The 16,338-nt window shown below is 35.0% G+C and overlaps 1 protein-coding gene across 1 annotated transcript in view; it reads right to left on the bottom strand.

Annotated features, from left to right (window-relative positions):
- Nucleotides 1-16,338, bottom strand: part of LOC119831323 (dedicator of cytokinesis protein 3) — a 49,192-nt gene that overhangs the window by 15,667 nt on the left and 17,187 nt on the right. The window contains exons 5-18 of the mRNA XM_038354626.1: nucleotides 12,524-12,638; nucleotides 9,722-10,003; nucleotides 7,316-7,528; nucleotides 6,171-6,270; nucleotides 5,566-5,801; nucleotides 5,073-5,232; nucleotides 4,532-4,655; nucleotides 3,932-4,086; nucleotides 3,510-3,678; nucleotides 3,164-3,298; nucleotides 2,327-2,573; nucleotides 1,681-1,867; nucleotides 317-564; nucleotides 164-270 (exon numbers count right to left, since the gene is read on the bottom strand). Coding sequence (XP_038210554.1) covers nucleotides 164-270; nucleotides 317-564; nucleotides 1,681-1,867; nucleotides 2,327-2,573; nucleotides 3,164-3,298; nucleotides 3,510-3,678; nucleotides 3,932-4,086; nucleotides 4,532-4,655; nucleotides 5,073-5,232; nucleotides 5,566-5,801; nucleotides 6,171-6,270; nucleotides 7,316-7,528; nucleotides 9,722-10,003; nucleotides 12,524-12,638 — 2,478 coding nt within the window. The remainder of the gene's footprint in view (nucleotides 1-163; nucleotides 271-316; nucleotides 565-1,680; nucleotides 1,868-2,326; nucleotides 2,574-3,163; nucleotides 3,299-3,509; nucleotides 3,679-3,931; nucleotides 4,087-4,531; nucleotides 4,656-5,072; nucleotides 5,233-5,565; nucleotides 5,802-6,170; nucleotides 6,271-7,315; nucleotides 7,529-9,721; nucleotides 10,004-12,523; nucleotides 12,639-16,338) is intronic.

Below are 16,338 nucleotides of genomic sequence, written 5' to 3' on the forward strand. Positions count from 1 at the left end.
TAAAAATTATTTTATAGTTTTTAGTTTGATGTGCTTGAAAAGCGTGTTTTTTAGTTTTTTTAAACTATATTTTATTAGAATTGTTGTTTAGTATTATTAAAATTATGTGTAAATTATACAAACCACCTGCTCAAAACGGTTGAAGGAGAAATCGGGAAAAAACCGGCATGTCGAAGAATCAAAAGCTTCAACGACCTGTGACATCAGCCAACCTGCACATGACCAGCGTGGTGGATTATGGCCTGAACCCCTACAGTAGGTGTCATGTCGCTGTAGTGGGAACAAATATGGGCTGATAATGAATCCAAATACTCACAAGTACCGGCGAATTCCCACCAATCAAATGCAGCACGGTCTCGACGAGCACGTCGAGCGTGTTCAGGCACAGCACGTCCACGTCCGGATCCAGTTCATCATCGTCCAGCGGCATGTCGGGGTCCTCCTTCCTCCACAGCAGCGTCACCAGCTCGCCCAGCATGTCCGCGCACTGCGAGAGCTCGTCGCGCCGCGCCAGGTGCACCCGGAGGTGATGGCATGCCGTTGTGAGTACTATGTTTCTCGCTTCTGTATGTGAATACAATATATTTATTTGTTCAGCAGTTAAATGTCTAATATATCTAGTATATTTGTACATCTTTAAACCAGATTGAGTTTAAAGTACGTAGTACCTGGAGCTTTGCTCGGTTTATTTTCGTGAAGTTAGATTGTTTATAAGTGTTTTTTCCAAGATCGTTTAGGCATTTTTTAGTGAACGCGTGCATTAAGAAGACACAAAACAATATAAACAATTAGTCTAACCTCACAACAAACACTCATTGACTTCGTTACTTAACAACGCCATCTGCTGGAACTTTAATTATTCGCCAAAAAATAGTATTAGTATTACTATGCGCCAATAGATGTCAGGAAGAAAAAATTGTATTAGTATTATTTAAGTCGAGAAAACACGAATATGACATTTTCTAAAAAAGATTCCTAGCTAGATCGATTTATCGCCCCCGAAACCCTCTATATACCAAATTTCATGAAAATCGTTGGAGCCGATTCCGAGATTCCAATTATATATACATACTAGCTGCGCCCCGCGGTTTCACCCGCGTATGTCCGTATCCCGTAGGAATATCGGGATAAAAAATAGATGTTGGCCGATTCTCAGACCTACCCAATATGCTTACCAAATTTCAGAGGAATCGGTCAAGCCGTTTCGGAGGAGTATGGCAACGAAAACTGTGACACGAGAATTTTATATATATAGAAGATATATATATATATATATATATATATATATATATATATATATATATATATATATATATATATATATATATATATATATATATATATATATATATATATATATATATATATATATATATATATATATATATATATATATATATATATATATATATATATAGAAGATATATATATACAAGAATTGCTCGTCTAAAGGTATAAGATATATTCTTTGTCTGAGATGTATATATTGCAATTACTTTCACAATTAGGTTTGGTGTCTAAAATTATACAGGGACTAAATGTACATCTTGGAAAATATATCATTTACAAAAATATTATGTTCATTGTTACCGTCTAAAGTATGAAAAGCATTGAGTAAATTTAAATTTCCATAAAATATTGTATAACTGCAAGTGTCTCTTATTATCTTTCCCCACTCACCAGGCTCCTGTCCCAATGGCCCCTTCAATATCTCTTGTGCTGCTGCCAGCCTCGCTCTGGCCAGCGGCGCCGGTACATTAGCCGCAAATGCATCCAACATGGCCGCGGATATTCTAGCAGCTTCTACGGGACTCAGGGCCGAAGACACTTCCTTGGCGACGCTGGCCCATGACGTCATTAGAGCCACCTTATAAAAAAATAAAAACATTGATTGAATAAATTTATGTGTTACAGTAAAATTTATAATAGTAATCCCTACCAATCGGTACCAATAAAATAAATGAAAAATAATGTCTGCCTGCGACTTCGCGTCTAAACTATTAACCACCAATATAGACGAAATTTGGTAAAGAAATTTCGCGAGAACGTGTGCCAAGCCGCAGACGGGAAGCTCATACAAATTGTTACAATTTGGCGATATCGAAATGTTTCTATCTAGACGACGTCCGTAACGATTCTTAGACATCAATCTGAACATCCTACTTAAAGTTAAGCTACAGACTGAGTTTTGAGGTGTTCACGTCCTAGTAAGTTTAAAAAAAAAGGTTTGGTCGATATCCACCCAAAATAAAAAAGAAACGCCACTTCCCCCACTCGATTTGACCTCAATCTGGCATTGTCGTGTGTGTGAAACATAAAGATTCACCTGCGCGGGCGCCAGGTGGTCGCGGTGCGGGTGCTGCGCGAGCGCCTTGAGCGCGTGCAGCGCCGCGCGCACGTCGCGCCGGAAGCTGTCCTCGTACTGGCCGCCCGTGGCGCGCGCGAACAGGCAGCGCGAGCGCACCGCCAGCCGGAACACGGCGCCGAGCGAGCGCAGGCACTTGCGGATCGGCTCCTGCCCCTCCGCGCCCGCCGCCCACTCGGCGCAGTGCTGCACCGACGACAGGAGCCCTCTGCAATTCCGAATTTACATTAAGCTTATACTTTTCGTCGTAAATAGAAAAATATACAAAATTATCATGCTTAAATAAAAGTTCCAACTAAATTCTCTCTCATGATCATATGCATATGAGTATACGCAAGGATTTAACGCTGGCGTTCTTGCTAAGGGTAATAAGATAAACTCATGAATTGATTGTATTTTCACCAATTCTCGATAAGTGTACGAGGTTTGAAAAATAGAGTCTAAAGAAGATGGTTACTAACACATAGGCATGTTAGCCTTATTGCTTAAAAATGATTAGGCCTTTAAATAGTTAAATGCTTCCAAGCAATACATTTAAAAAGATATTGAAAAATTAATGTTGCTTTCATAGAGGATTTATCGAAGTAAGCGAACCTGTGCAAATGTTATAATTAAAACTTGAATCTAGACATTTTAATGTTGTATTATAATATGAATATAGTGACAAAAAAATTCACGTCGCTGTTTTATTTCAAATTGAAATCAATGAGAAATATACGTATAAAAATCTTTCCAATCAAAACACTATTAAAGTAATGTCAGTTGATAAAAATGTAATTATTACAATAAATAACTTACTTGTAAACGAGAGCTGCGGAGAAATGTTCTTCGATATACACATCCAATACGGGTCTAAAGTGTTGAAATCTACTTTCATCTAATAAACTGCATATTGATACCAGGACTAGGAACACTGTTCCAGAATGAGGTGTGCTAAAAAGCAAAAGTATAATAATTGTATTACACAATAATGTGTGCTATGAGATACATTGTCTGATAATTTCAATAATAAATATTTTAGACCTTTATTTCATGTGACTTAAGGTACGTTTTACAATACTTTGATTACTAGTTTACACTATTATTCTATGTTCTTTGTTCTTAGCTATAATACGAGAAATAAATATTAATTCTACAATCATACCTATTGCCATCTTCAGTAGAAAACAATGCGAAAAGTGCGTCCAACACATCTCTAAGGAACTTGATAAGTTCCTCGCAACTGAGACCATCGCCCAACCGTAAAACTCGCAGTAGAGTTTCCTGCACTTTTTCCGGGTGTGCTCGCCATTGTAGCAATGCAAGGAGATCCTCTGAAAAACGTTAACGAAAATCATAATAAAGTTTACTAATTATTCATTATTCTAAGTCTACTGTTAGGGTAAATAATCCACCATTGATTTGTAGCTATTGCAAGGTCTTAAAATTTTCAACATTATAGAGAAAACTATTACCAAAACTACAGTAAGTAGATGAGATTTGTACTGTAGAAAACAGTAATTCTTTTTTTTCGGACCGTATGAAAAATACCTTCACAGAAACGTATATCAGTACAATTTAACTCACCGTTCTGGGTAAGTTTGGTAGAACACAGCACCGTACTGATAGTGCAGTTCTCCTTGGTGCTTCTCGGGAACGACGCGACCAGCCCGTTGGTTGCGTTCGCGCGCACCGAGTCGTTGGCGCACGACGGCAATGATAGATAGTTTGCTGATATTAACCTGTGATGATGAACATAATGGTGATGTTGTTTTAGAAGTATCGCCGTATGTAGTAGCGATTTAATAAATTATATTCTACAATTTTATTACAGCATAAGTAGAAAATTTTATACATAATCAGCTTGATATAATAATCTTAAATCAAGGACACTGTTTCGCCGTCACAATAATTCAGGTTTAATATACCTAATTTATAACTAAAGTGTAACATTGCTTGAAATTGAAAACTAAGAACTCATAATGTGTTTAAAGTATGCGCTACCCTATATCTATTCCTTTAGTAATACGTTTTAAAACAACGAAATAGAACGATAAATTCCCTTATAAAAAAAACACCATTGCTATGTATTATGTTAAGATAATAATAATGTTAATCATGTTTACTTGCAAATTAAGTAAAATTTATTTAATTTAATTTAATAAATAAGTATGAATAGACACTGACTTGCTAGGATCGTCACACTTGTACACATATAACTCGTGGGCTCCATCTCTAAGAGTAGCGCCGCTAGCTTCCATTAGTCTTGCGAATGCGAAGCCATATAGTTTCCTCTCATTTTTGTCTCGCGCTGTAAATACAAATAAGATAATAAAAATCTAACATTTGACACATTATGTTAAATTTCAATTTGATAAATCAAATGATTCAGAAAAGTAAAATAATGGAGGTGACTAAGCAGTGTTGTATCACATGATGTACATTGCATAGACATAAATACACTTTGGTTGCCTGTATTTTAACAAAAAATGGTTTCAGGTGCATAATTTATTTCACATGACAAGACAAGCCACGACACGAACCACCTACTTTTTTGTTACTCTCTATCTGCATTTTTATGCGTTTAATTCCCGCTTTTTTTACAAAAGTTGAGGTTGTTGTTTAACATTTAGATCAATATATTTCACTAATTTTACACGAGTTTCACAACGATCAATTATAAAAAAAAAAAAAAAAACAATAAAATAGTCCAATCAAACGCACTCACTGGAGCAATGCCGGAACTCGATGCGCACGTGCGCGTGCGTGAACGTCTCCAGCGGCACAGTGAGGCGCAACTGCTCGCCCCACGCCGGGCTGTTGTTGTGGTATAGCACTAGAGATTCGTATGACGTGGAACCAATGCCACTCGCACCCCAAACGCAATCCTATAAAATAACAAAAATAATAATAAATTCTATAAAATGAAATGGTTAAATTATTTAATTCCTAAGGGATTAAAAACATAATTTTTGAGCGGGAAAAGAAGGCCTGGGCAATTCTTTGTCTTAAAACGTTATCAATTTCAGTGTGGGAAAAATACGCAGCTATATATGTCGTCTAGCGATATGGCGCTTAAGTGATGAGTATCCCACACTTAAATTAGTTCAGCAAAATAAAACGCAATCAAAATTCCACAGGGTTAGTTATAAAGTATAATTTAATATGCAATTTTTATAATTTTTTCACCAATCTACTAAAATTTGCTTTGAATTACTCACGCTTATAACCTGTCCCGTACTATCATGCACGCTAACAGTTGCGAGGACATTCTTCGCCGTGCTTTTCCCGCCCCTTTCGAACTCCGCTCTCTCCAAGGTCAGATACAGATCGTTTCGCACATCACCCGGCATTATGACGTCGGGAAATCCCCGTTTCGCTGTGACAGTCGCTCCGGACGCTACAGCTTCCGATATACTGCCTTGGTTGGTAAGCAGTCTGAGGGCGACTACAATTCCTGGGAGGGGATGATAAGAGATGATTTTATGATGTGGATTTCATTTGAATTATTATTTATATTTCTCATCAGAGACTTAAAGTAGGTTAGGCAAGTTTAGTGAATAGTGATATTGGTGATGTAATTGATTGTAACTTGATTGTTACTTGATACTTGTTTAAAATTGAGATATATTTCATACATGGGTCATACAATTACGGATTTTATTAATTTTTTTCATAGGAGTTTATGTATTTGATAGGGATTTTTTTTCAAAAAATTGAATAAGGAAAAAATCGTAGGCTTTGGCAAATTACAAGTGTGTTGTTCGACAATTATTGTTATAATTACCACAAGAATGTAATTAATGTTTTATTTCGATATAAATACCATAATTAGGTTGTCCCGGTAAAATGTTGCATTTATTTGTCTGTTTCCGGATCAACATATCATGAAGCTGGTGAAAATCTTTCTCTTCACATTGATAAACCTGAAATCAGCAAAAACAACCACACTATATATATCATATTAATACATATTATAAATGTGAAAGTTTGTTTGTTTGGGGATGTTTGTCCGTCAATCACGCCGAAACTACCGAACGAATTTTGATGAAATGCGGTATACAGACAGGAGCTCACTAGGGTGGTAGGATACTTTAAATTCCAATTAAATGCTCCCATGGGATAAAACAGGAATCTTGACATCCGGGCGGAGCCGGGACGAGCGTCTAGTACTTAATAAATTAATGTTACTACTATTATTCAGGTATCGTATGATACACTGATATGTTCTCGAAATAATTCCAAATTTTAAGCACGCAACTAAAGGGCTAGAGAGTGGTGGGCACCGCTCTTAAAGTCCAGCCCTCAATTGATGAATCAGTAATAGTATCATCAATTGAAATATCTCATATGGTATGGGGATACTATACAAGGAGATATAAAACTGCATGATACCTGTAAATTTGGGAATAAAATTACAGTTATTGTTTGACATGCGCTTATTTAGGTCGCATTTGCTTTGTATCAATGCAATAGCCTGTGCCGTGTTTACTAAACAAAGCTTTGAGTAACCCAGCAAATATTATGACAGCGACATATAGTTTGCCTACGTTGATTCGTAACGCAAACATAAACAACGAATGGATGTACTTCGTTAATTTTATATTTACTTTAGTCTATTGCCTTGATTTATCTTTTCGAATATATAAAGTCTATACTCTCTTGATTGTGTTCAGAGATACATACTTTCATAAAATTGTATACTTAAAAGATTTAAAAAAGCAAATTTTTAATTTTTTGGGGTTGTGCCAGTAAATTATGAAATTTTATTTAATAGTTTCTGAACTTGTTAAACACAAAGCTATCTAAAACACTTCTACATAATATATACCTGAGCAAAACATAATATTTATCATTTTGTAGTGGAATAATATTGTATTTATATTATGATTCACAAGTACTCGTGTTGAGTATAAGAGCAATAATCAAAAACTAATAAATACCCTAAATTATTCGAAAACTTTCACCCACCTTAAAAGTATACTCTTTTTCCGCAGTCTGCTGTTCGGGCTGCCTAAGAAACTCCGCCAGCGGTAACACACCAGCACCTAATGGCCTCCGGGCCACTGGTCCTCTCCTCTCCCCTGTTCCACTACCAATACTGCCCGCACCAGACCATCTTCCCACTCGCACCACCCAGGCTACCAGCCAGAGTTCGCGGGAAAGATCCGTTGCTGATAGATCCTGAATGATGAAAGAATAAGTAATTTATTGAGTATAAAGATCTTTCTCACGTCTCCATATAAGGGTTGTTTTCGGATTTTTCAGTGTTTTTTATTTTTTTTTTGCCATAAGCGGGAACTTAAGAACTGTAAAGGCGAAATGGATTGGGAAGAGCAAGGAAAAGGAAATGGGCCTTGTTAATGTTATTTACTCTAAGATATAATAAGTAAGGACATAGATATTATATGCACCCATTGAAAATTCGCAAACTAAAGTTAGAGAATTTGCACACTTTTTATCACCTGATGGTTAGGATTGGTAAAGAATTAATGCCTTGGATAAATTACTGAAATTGATATGTATGTAGTGTATTTCGAAAAATACATACTTTTCCTTATTTATATTATAATCATTATCTATATTAATTATGGAATCAATTAATTATTGGCCAAAAATTAAAACAAGTGTTAAATTAATTAATTATCAAATTAAGATAGCGTTAATTGTTATTCTAGACAACTGTTGACAATATTGGTTATGGCTAACTCAGCTCATTTGCTGAATTTTCATTTGTTGTTATATTATATTTTCGAACTCTTCTTTCCTAATTAAGTGTGCATCAAGTCGACTTGGGGGATAATTAAACTTTTCTGTTCGAATCAATTAAAGAATTATAATCTAAATCATATGAATTCACTACATCCTTCAATACGTGCGTAAATACATGTAGTCTTGCCCCACCAGCGCTTTAAACTATTCAAAATTAGTCATATTTTTGAAAAGGGAAAGAGACCGTTTCGTTCAACAAAGCATTTATGATACATCTATTGGAAACTTTCAAAAAATTTCCTTATAATATATTGTGTTGTTAACCTAACGTTAGTTAAGGTTAAAAGAGAATGCTTTTATACAGTAACGATTTTCGATTAAAACAATTTAACGGCTTATTCATTGACAGGAAAATGAAAGTCGTTAATATTTACTGGGTGAATTTAGTTACTGTTGTGGTTTTACATAAAAACCGCTATTACTCTTAAATACTTGCAAGTCATACTAAAAATCTTAAGGAAAACGAATTAATGTTACAAGTAGATTTTTTTTGTATATTTTCATTGTAATTCTTACAAACATCACTTCAAGTCAAATAGTATAAGACGTATAATACTTTCTTTCATAAAGAACATGAAATTTACTTATTTTCAACCGACTTCAAAAAAGGAGGAAGTTATCGATAAGACTGTTTTTTGTGTGTGACTAACACTTTAAAAGTGAAGTCCCGTGTCCCCTAATGGGGTATGGGGCAGATGATGTACATCCGTTTCACTGATCGATTTTCTTTAGGGACAAGTAGGTGATCAGCCTTCTGTGTCCTGCCAGACCGAAACATTTTTTTTTTGTGCGTCCCCACCGGGAATTGAACCCAGGACCCCTCGGTTCTACGCTCACGCGTTAACCACTGCACCAAGGAGGCGGTCAAACACTTTACGTGACTAACACTTTACTGGCCGATTTTTATGACTCTTTTTTACTTGAGGAAAAAGCTGGTGTTTGCCATTTAAATTTAGTCTAGTTCAGGCTGAACTGTTCGAAAGCGGTTTCGTTTTTTTTTTTGTTCAAAAAATTACATCATATTATAAACCCAGTACATAGAAGCTTGTAAAAAAGGCTTTGTCATAAAGTTCATTAGCTATTATATACACTACACATGTACCCGCGAAGCTATACGCATATAATACGCAAACGCTACAATAACAGATTTTTTATTCATCTGTACCATAGCCTATGCTATTATGGCAGCGTCATTCCGACACAGCACATTTCTTGGCAAAGATAATATAAGCTATTAATAATAAAGTACTGAATTCTAATTGCCCAAAATACGTATTTATGAAATTTTGCAACAAACAGACACGCATGCTCTTTTAGAAAACATAGTAGAAAGTATGGAATCTAATTCGTTTCCGACTGACCTTTACTAACAAATCATTAACCGATAATTGCATCATATATACGATCCACTCTCAGTTCGATAGAAAATAAAACTACGCGCAATATATTATGACGATTATTATGTCTGACAAGAAAACATCAGATAAGATCCCATATAAAGTCATCATTATATAAACAACATCAAAAGACATAAATGACCACACGATTAAAGCGACCCACTCACACCTTGTCATACTCCCTCCAAAAATAAAGATGCCAACTCACCGCAAATAGCGTGCTATTCGCGTGCAGCCTGTCTATGTAGTTCGAGAAGCCGTCCCTCGCGATCCGCACCCTGAACCTCTCGGAGAGCGGTTGCGCTCGCCTCGCATCGTGTAACCATAGCAACAGCTCCGCTTCATCACCGCCAGCCGTGTGGCCGAAGTCTCGCATGCTGCACATGAGATAGTGGGATTGCACCGTGGGCGTGGTACTGGTCGAGTTTGTGAGCGTGCCCGAATTGAAACTGCTGCCCGAACCGCCAGCTCTGCGGAGCGTGCCGCGCCACTGGAAAATATATATAGCGTTAAACAATTTTTTCAATCTTTATTGAAAGAGTTTAATCACAAAATGATTATGTCGCTCATGTACAGACACACTTATAACTAATACAGGCTAATAATTAAAATACACAATTACAATTTTAAGAAAACTGATAAAAGGAGAAAGTTGTTTCATACAGTTTAAAGTTAAGCATTATCTCCTCAATAATCGATTATTTAGATAAGGCTGCATTATGGGCACATTCCATTAAGACGTGAATGAGGTCCACAAGAACACCATTGATCATATTCGGTGATAAGACAGATTGGATGCGGCGAATAGTATATATCTGAATTTATAAAGGGTAAACCTATGTGTGTTTATGTATATGTTTGTAATGTTTGCACACATAAACTCTTGCACCGATTCCAAAAATTAATTCAACATTCCAGTACAAAGCTGCATGTTCACTAAGAAGGGGCGAACAGCGAGTATAATTAAAATAAATTTTTGTTTAATTTAGATATATAATCGCTTGCTAAACAAAAAACAGTTAAGATTTTAATCAATAAGACGGACAATCATAATTAAGGGACTTAAATATGTCTACACATCTATATATATAAAATTCTCGTGTCACAGTTTTCGTTGCCATACTCCTCCGAAACGGCTTGACCGATTCCTCTGAAATTTGGTAAGCACATTGGGTAGGTCTGAGAATCGGCCAACATCTATTTTTTATCCCGATATTCCTACGGGATACGGACTTACGCGGGTGAAACCGCGGGGCGCAGCTAGTATACTATAAACATTCATTTTATTGAGCAACCTAAACACATATAACAGAAAAGTTAACTGACTGACATAGCGATCTATCAACGCACAGCCCAAACCGCTGGACAATCCGTGGTGAAATTTGGTATACAGATAGATTTATGACTTAGGCATCCGCTAAGAAAGGATTTTTAAAAAATTCTACCCCCAACGGGATAAAATAGGGGATAAAAGTTTGAACCATGAAAATCTATTAAGACAGCGCGGGAGAATCTGCGGGCAACATTTAATCTAATTATATAAATACACAATGTGTGCACTTTATGACTCACGATTACACTATGTTGTGACACACAAACATTTTAACAAATAAAGAAACATAACCTTTCGGACCAACTGTATCTGTATCAGTTACGTAAACTCTCCTTTTACGGTATTAATAGTGAGTAACATATGGATCGAATGGAGACCATTAAAAGCAACAAATAACATATAAATCATATAGTAATAGGCGACTGAATGGAATAACATACTCTATTAGTTAACAGGTCGCTTGGCAGGCAAGGGTCAATTGTACCCACATATAGACCTAAATAAGAACCAAACAAAAATGATTGAAAAATAACAACAACATATAGCGTACACGATGTTGCGTTATAAAAAAGAAAAACCACATACAATAGAATTTTTAAATCGATATCGTTCATCAGTATGTTTTATTTCTACTGATAATGTGCGGACATTGAGCATTACAATAACCATAGGAACAAGATGATAAATAATCTTTCACTTTCTCAGACTAAACGGATTTAACAGGTGTAAATCAAATCGAACCCTGAAATAAAAGTTATCCCTAAATAAAGTCTTGTAATCGTCTATTCACATTATGATTGACGTCTGTACGTGCGACGAATAATAAACTCGTAGACAGATATATCAGCACAAAATGTTTTGCGATCTCATCACATTAAGAATGCACGAGAGTGGAGACGCATGCTAAATAGTACATTTGTATTTATTACAATGTGAAAATATTATATTATACTAGCTGACCCGGCAAACGTTGTTCTGCGCATTTGGGGGTATGAAAAATAAATGTTGGCCGTTATTTAGAATTTCCCGATATGCATACAAAATTACGCGAGAATAGGTCGTGCCGTTTCGGAGGAGTATGGGAACGAACATTGTGGTACGAGAATTTTATACATTAGAAGACTGCTTATCATAATACTAGCTGTTGCCCATGGCCTCGCCCGCGTGGTCATAGGTTATTAAAAGTTTTAGTCGCATACATGTGACATTTTATAATATAGCGCCACCTATCGGAAATATTACAACTTGAATGCAATGTTATGGGGTCCCATTAATTGGATTTGCCCATAAATCACCATTCAATACTCGAGTAATATGTTCTTATATAACATTTGTACTAACTTTAACTGGTAAAGATGTAGTTAATAGTAGATGTAACGAGTACTTTTTGTATATAATCGTATAAAAACAATCTTTCCCTCTTTTATTAAATGAACGAATGAATATAGATATAGAAATTAAATACTTTTTAATTAATTTTATGTGCAATTAATTCATTAACTTATTGCCTATACCGACATTTCGAAAACATTCAGTTTCACGTGACCAAGCTCGCTGAACTAATCGCGTTGGGATAAATAATATAACGAAAAAAAGGGCGTTTTAAATCCATAAAAAAAAAATATTTCTACAAACAAAACCACAATAAGTATTTAGATGTAGTAAATAAATACTCACTGCTGCAGCTCTCTCAGCGCTTTCCACGTGAACCCTATACAACTCCACCAGACTGGACTCCTCGGGGTCCACGGCTTCAGCGCCACGTCGCGGCACCAGCTCCAAACCCAATTTGCTGCAAACAAAGCAATAATATCTTTACTTTATATCATAACGAGGAAACATGTGTTTTTTATATGCATGTGTGTTATGATTTCACACTGCTGGACGAATTTCAAAAATTCTTTCACCATTAGATAGCTCCAACTCCACTAATTGACATGAGTTAGACCTAGTTGATAATTTTATTCCATTCCCATCATTTACATAGATATCTCTTGTCTTTATCTTATCATTAGAAAATTGGCTATACATAGAAATGTATAAATACCATTGCACTTTTTATTTTAATTCATCTTGGACGCTACACTAAAAATGTTTAGTGTTAAAACCATCGAGCTTCTTGCTCTCACGTTCTTGTAAATCTCGTAAATCGAACAGCTACATACATTACAATATCAAATACCTAGGCATTCTGATACATTGTACAGAGCAACGTGATGCGCCACACGCATTCGCGCATTTCACTTGAATTACACGAGAAAACCGCAAAACCCGTCTGTCCCGTTTTCAAAATACCAACTCTATTATTGATTCGTATTGTTAACGCATAAAAAGATTTTGCCGAAACATAATTCTGGCTACAAAACGTACCTGAACACAATGCAAATGACCACACCATGTGAATATTGTGAATCACTTAACGATTCCGAGAATTTTTACCCAACACCTACCGGATACTGGAAACGACCAGAGCTACATTATAGGACATTTTAATAATATCCAATGTTTAATTCTAAATAAAAAAAGGCTTAAAAAGTAAACGCCACAATTTGCATAACGTTTCGCGATAAATCTTAACGCTAATCATTCTGATACATAATCACATGTTTCAGAAACTTTATCCTATAAGCGAAATTAGATGTTTGGATAATCGGTCACGTAACAACCGTTAAAACAAGCTTTCAATCAACTCACGTATTTTATAGCGAGAACAAGATAATGCAAGCGAAACACGACTTTCACATTCTAGGAATTAAGTTAAAAATCATGCCATTGCCATGTGTTCTTTTACATAATATTAAATAATAAAATTCGTCGCATACCTAAAGGCGACGATATTAGTTCGCCTTAAAAGTAAAACATAATGTATTGATATTTCAAAATTCCCAAAAGACTTAAGTGAACGTAGGTATTGTGAAACAGAGTAAAGAACAATGGATAGTAAATGACTTGCATATTATTACAGACTATTGAATATCATCATCACAATTACGTAGAATGTGCATGCCTTCAATTGTAATATTAACATAAAAATGTTTAAGACATTTTTGCCATTGTTAATATTATGGCTGTATTTTATTATCTACGTTATAGAACTTCTAAAGATCTAACAAAACGAGTCTGGGCTACCGCCCATAGAATATACACACCATAGAAATGTACACAACTTCCGATAGATTGATCAGTGAAGCAGAAAAAGCTATGGATTTCGTTGGACTGCAACAGAAAGGTCACCAAACCTGTTAGCGCGCCGATCCCTACCACTCACTTCTTGGCACTTGTTGCTAACCAATACAAGACATCAATATTCCATGTATCAAAAAGTATACGAAACAATTTTATTTTAATGCTTTGCTTGAACCGTTTTGTTATTGAGGTAGAATAAAGCTTTTATCGTCCGTAAATTTGCATACAAAACTGCATCGATTGATCGATCGATTTGAAGTTGCTATAAGATGCAACAATATAACCAATACAACCTAATGTTTAATCCATCTGAAATATTCGGTTACATAGACAGACGTCTACATAGCTCAAAATATGATATTAAAAAAGACTGGAGAATCAAGTTTAGCAAGTATACTCGTATTCGGCGCATCGAACTCTCAAGTCGTTCTAACAATTAATCAATATTTGATTTAGCTTCACGGTCTCGCACATTCATTTTTTTTCGTTACGAGTTCTCACTTCTCACTACCGTCAAAAGATATAAAGGCTATCAAACGAATACCCAACAGACATGTCGTTATGTTGATTGTACGGTGACTTAATTTTCAAGTTTTGAAAAAATGGGACGATAATAATTATTATTATTAATGGACAGAATTTTTCGCATTATGATACAGGGTTGTATTCAAGAACAGACAAAGAAAATTGATTTCTGTAAAAGGACTGAATGAGGACTGAGAAAAAATGTATTTTGGTTGGATATCGTAAATTTTTATTGCTCTGCTGTTAATTTATTTCTTAACAAGCCTTACTTGTATGTTTATATGTAACCGACTCCCTTAGACTCGATTTTGACCCACTTTAAACGGACAGATTTAATTCAAATTTTGTACACTTTGAGTTTATCTTATTATTCTGATTAGGATCAATTTCCTTACATACCTATCTATGCACAGAAGTGAGACAGTTTATTTGATTCTTACATTAAAGTATGTTTTTGTTGTAACTATATTGAATAGGGTTATTTTTATCGTAGATAAAACTTCATTGACGTATCATACATACTGCCTTTACAACTTGGGAGTCCCACATTCATTAATTGCGATGGCAGTTAATTATATTATTGTTTGTGACTAATTTTATTTTTCCTTGAAATAGTAGTGAATAAAATATAGATTTCCAATGAGTTGACTATTATAGATTGACCACAAATTACTTTGTAAAACTTTCAACATTTAAATGCCTGTGATAATATTGGGCCAAATAATTGAAATTAATTCCGGAATCAGTATATACGTACTTATAAGTTATCACTTGAATCATTCGTGGTAATTCAAACGATCAATATATTTAAGATTGTTTCCTCCTCTCACAAGACAACGAACACGTAATACAACACTTTTTAACCAATGACTACATGCTATTGGAAATTAACGGATCTTTTTTGTACATGTATTATATGTTTAAATGGTTCTTGTGTATAATTAATGATATACTTAAATTAATGTATACACGAATCCTACTTCCTATCCTACTAATATTGTAAATGCGAAAGTTTGTAAGGATGTGTGTGTGTGTTTGTTGCTTTTTCACGCAAAAACTACTGAACCGATTGCAATGAAATTTGGTACGTAGACATCTAGACAACTGGAATAACATATAGGCAACTTTTTATCCCAATATTCCTACGGGATACGGACTTACGCGGGTGAAACCGCGGGGCGCAGCTACAATAAATTTAACGATTTCTTTAAATTGCACTTAACGAAGACTTCTAATATTACTAATGACTGTATAACACATATATTAGACAGTATTATAGAAAATCTATAGAAGAGAGAAGATCAATGTCAAACATACAATTTTAAATATACATTCGTATGTCAGTTTACTACCTTCTCATATATTTCTATTAAACTTTCCAATCATTAATAATTATGAGACCAAATCACACAACATATGAGATGTGTTTGTGTACTTCCCGAGTCACGACAAATGTTTTGCTTAAATTATTAATTCGTCATACACGATTAACCTACTTACCCACTAAATTATTTATTTTAAATTGAGCTTCATAAGCAAACAATGAAGGCTATAGAGAACAATTTTAACTTAATATTAAGTGAAAATGTAAATAAATAAAAAATTATAAAGTAAATAAGAAATCCCGCTTCAATCTGATCCTTATTAAAGTATACTGATTAATTGCTTAACAATAATTTCACTTCAATGGATTTTTAATATTGTAATCAACATACCAAGAACTAATTATATTAGTGAACTATCTGCGGCACTCCGGATTCTTCGAGCGCGATTTTCTTTTA

The sequence above is a fragment of the Zerene cesonia genome, chromosome 13 (genome assembly GCF_012273895.1).
Source record: "Zerene cesonia ecotype Mississippi chromosome 13, Zerene_cesonia_1.1, whole genome shotgun sequence".
NCBI lineage: Eukaryota > Metazoa > Arthropoda > Insecta > Lepidoptera > Pieridae > Zerene > Zerene cesonia.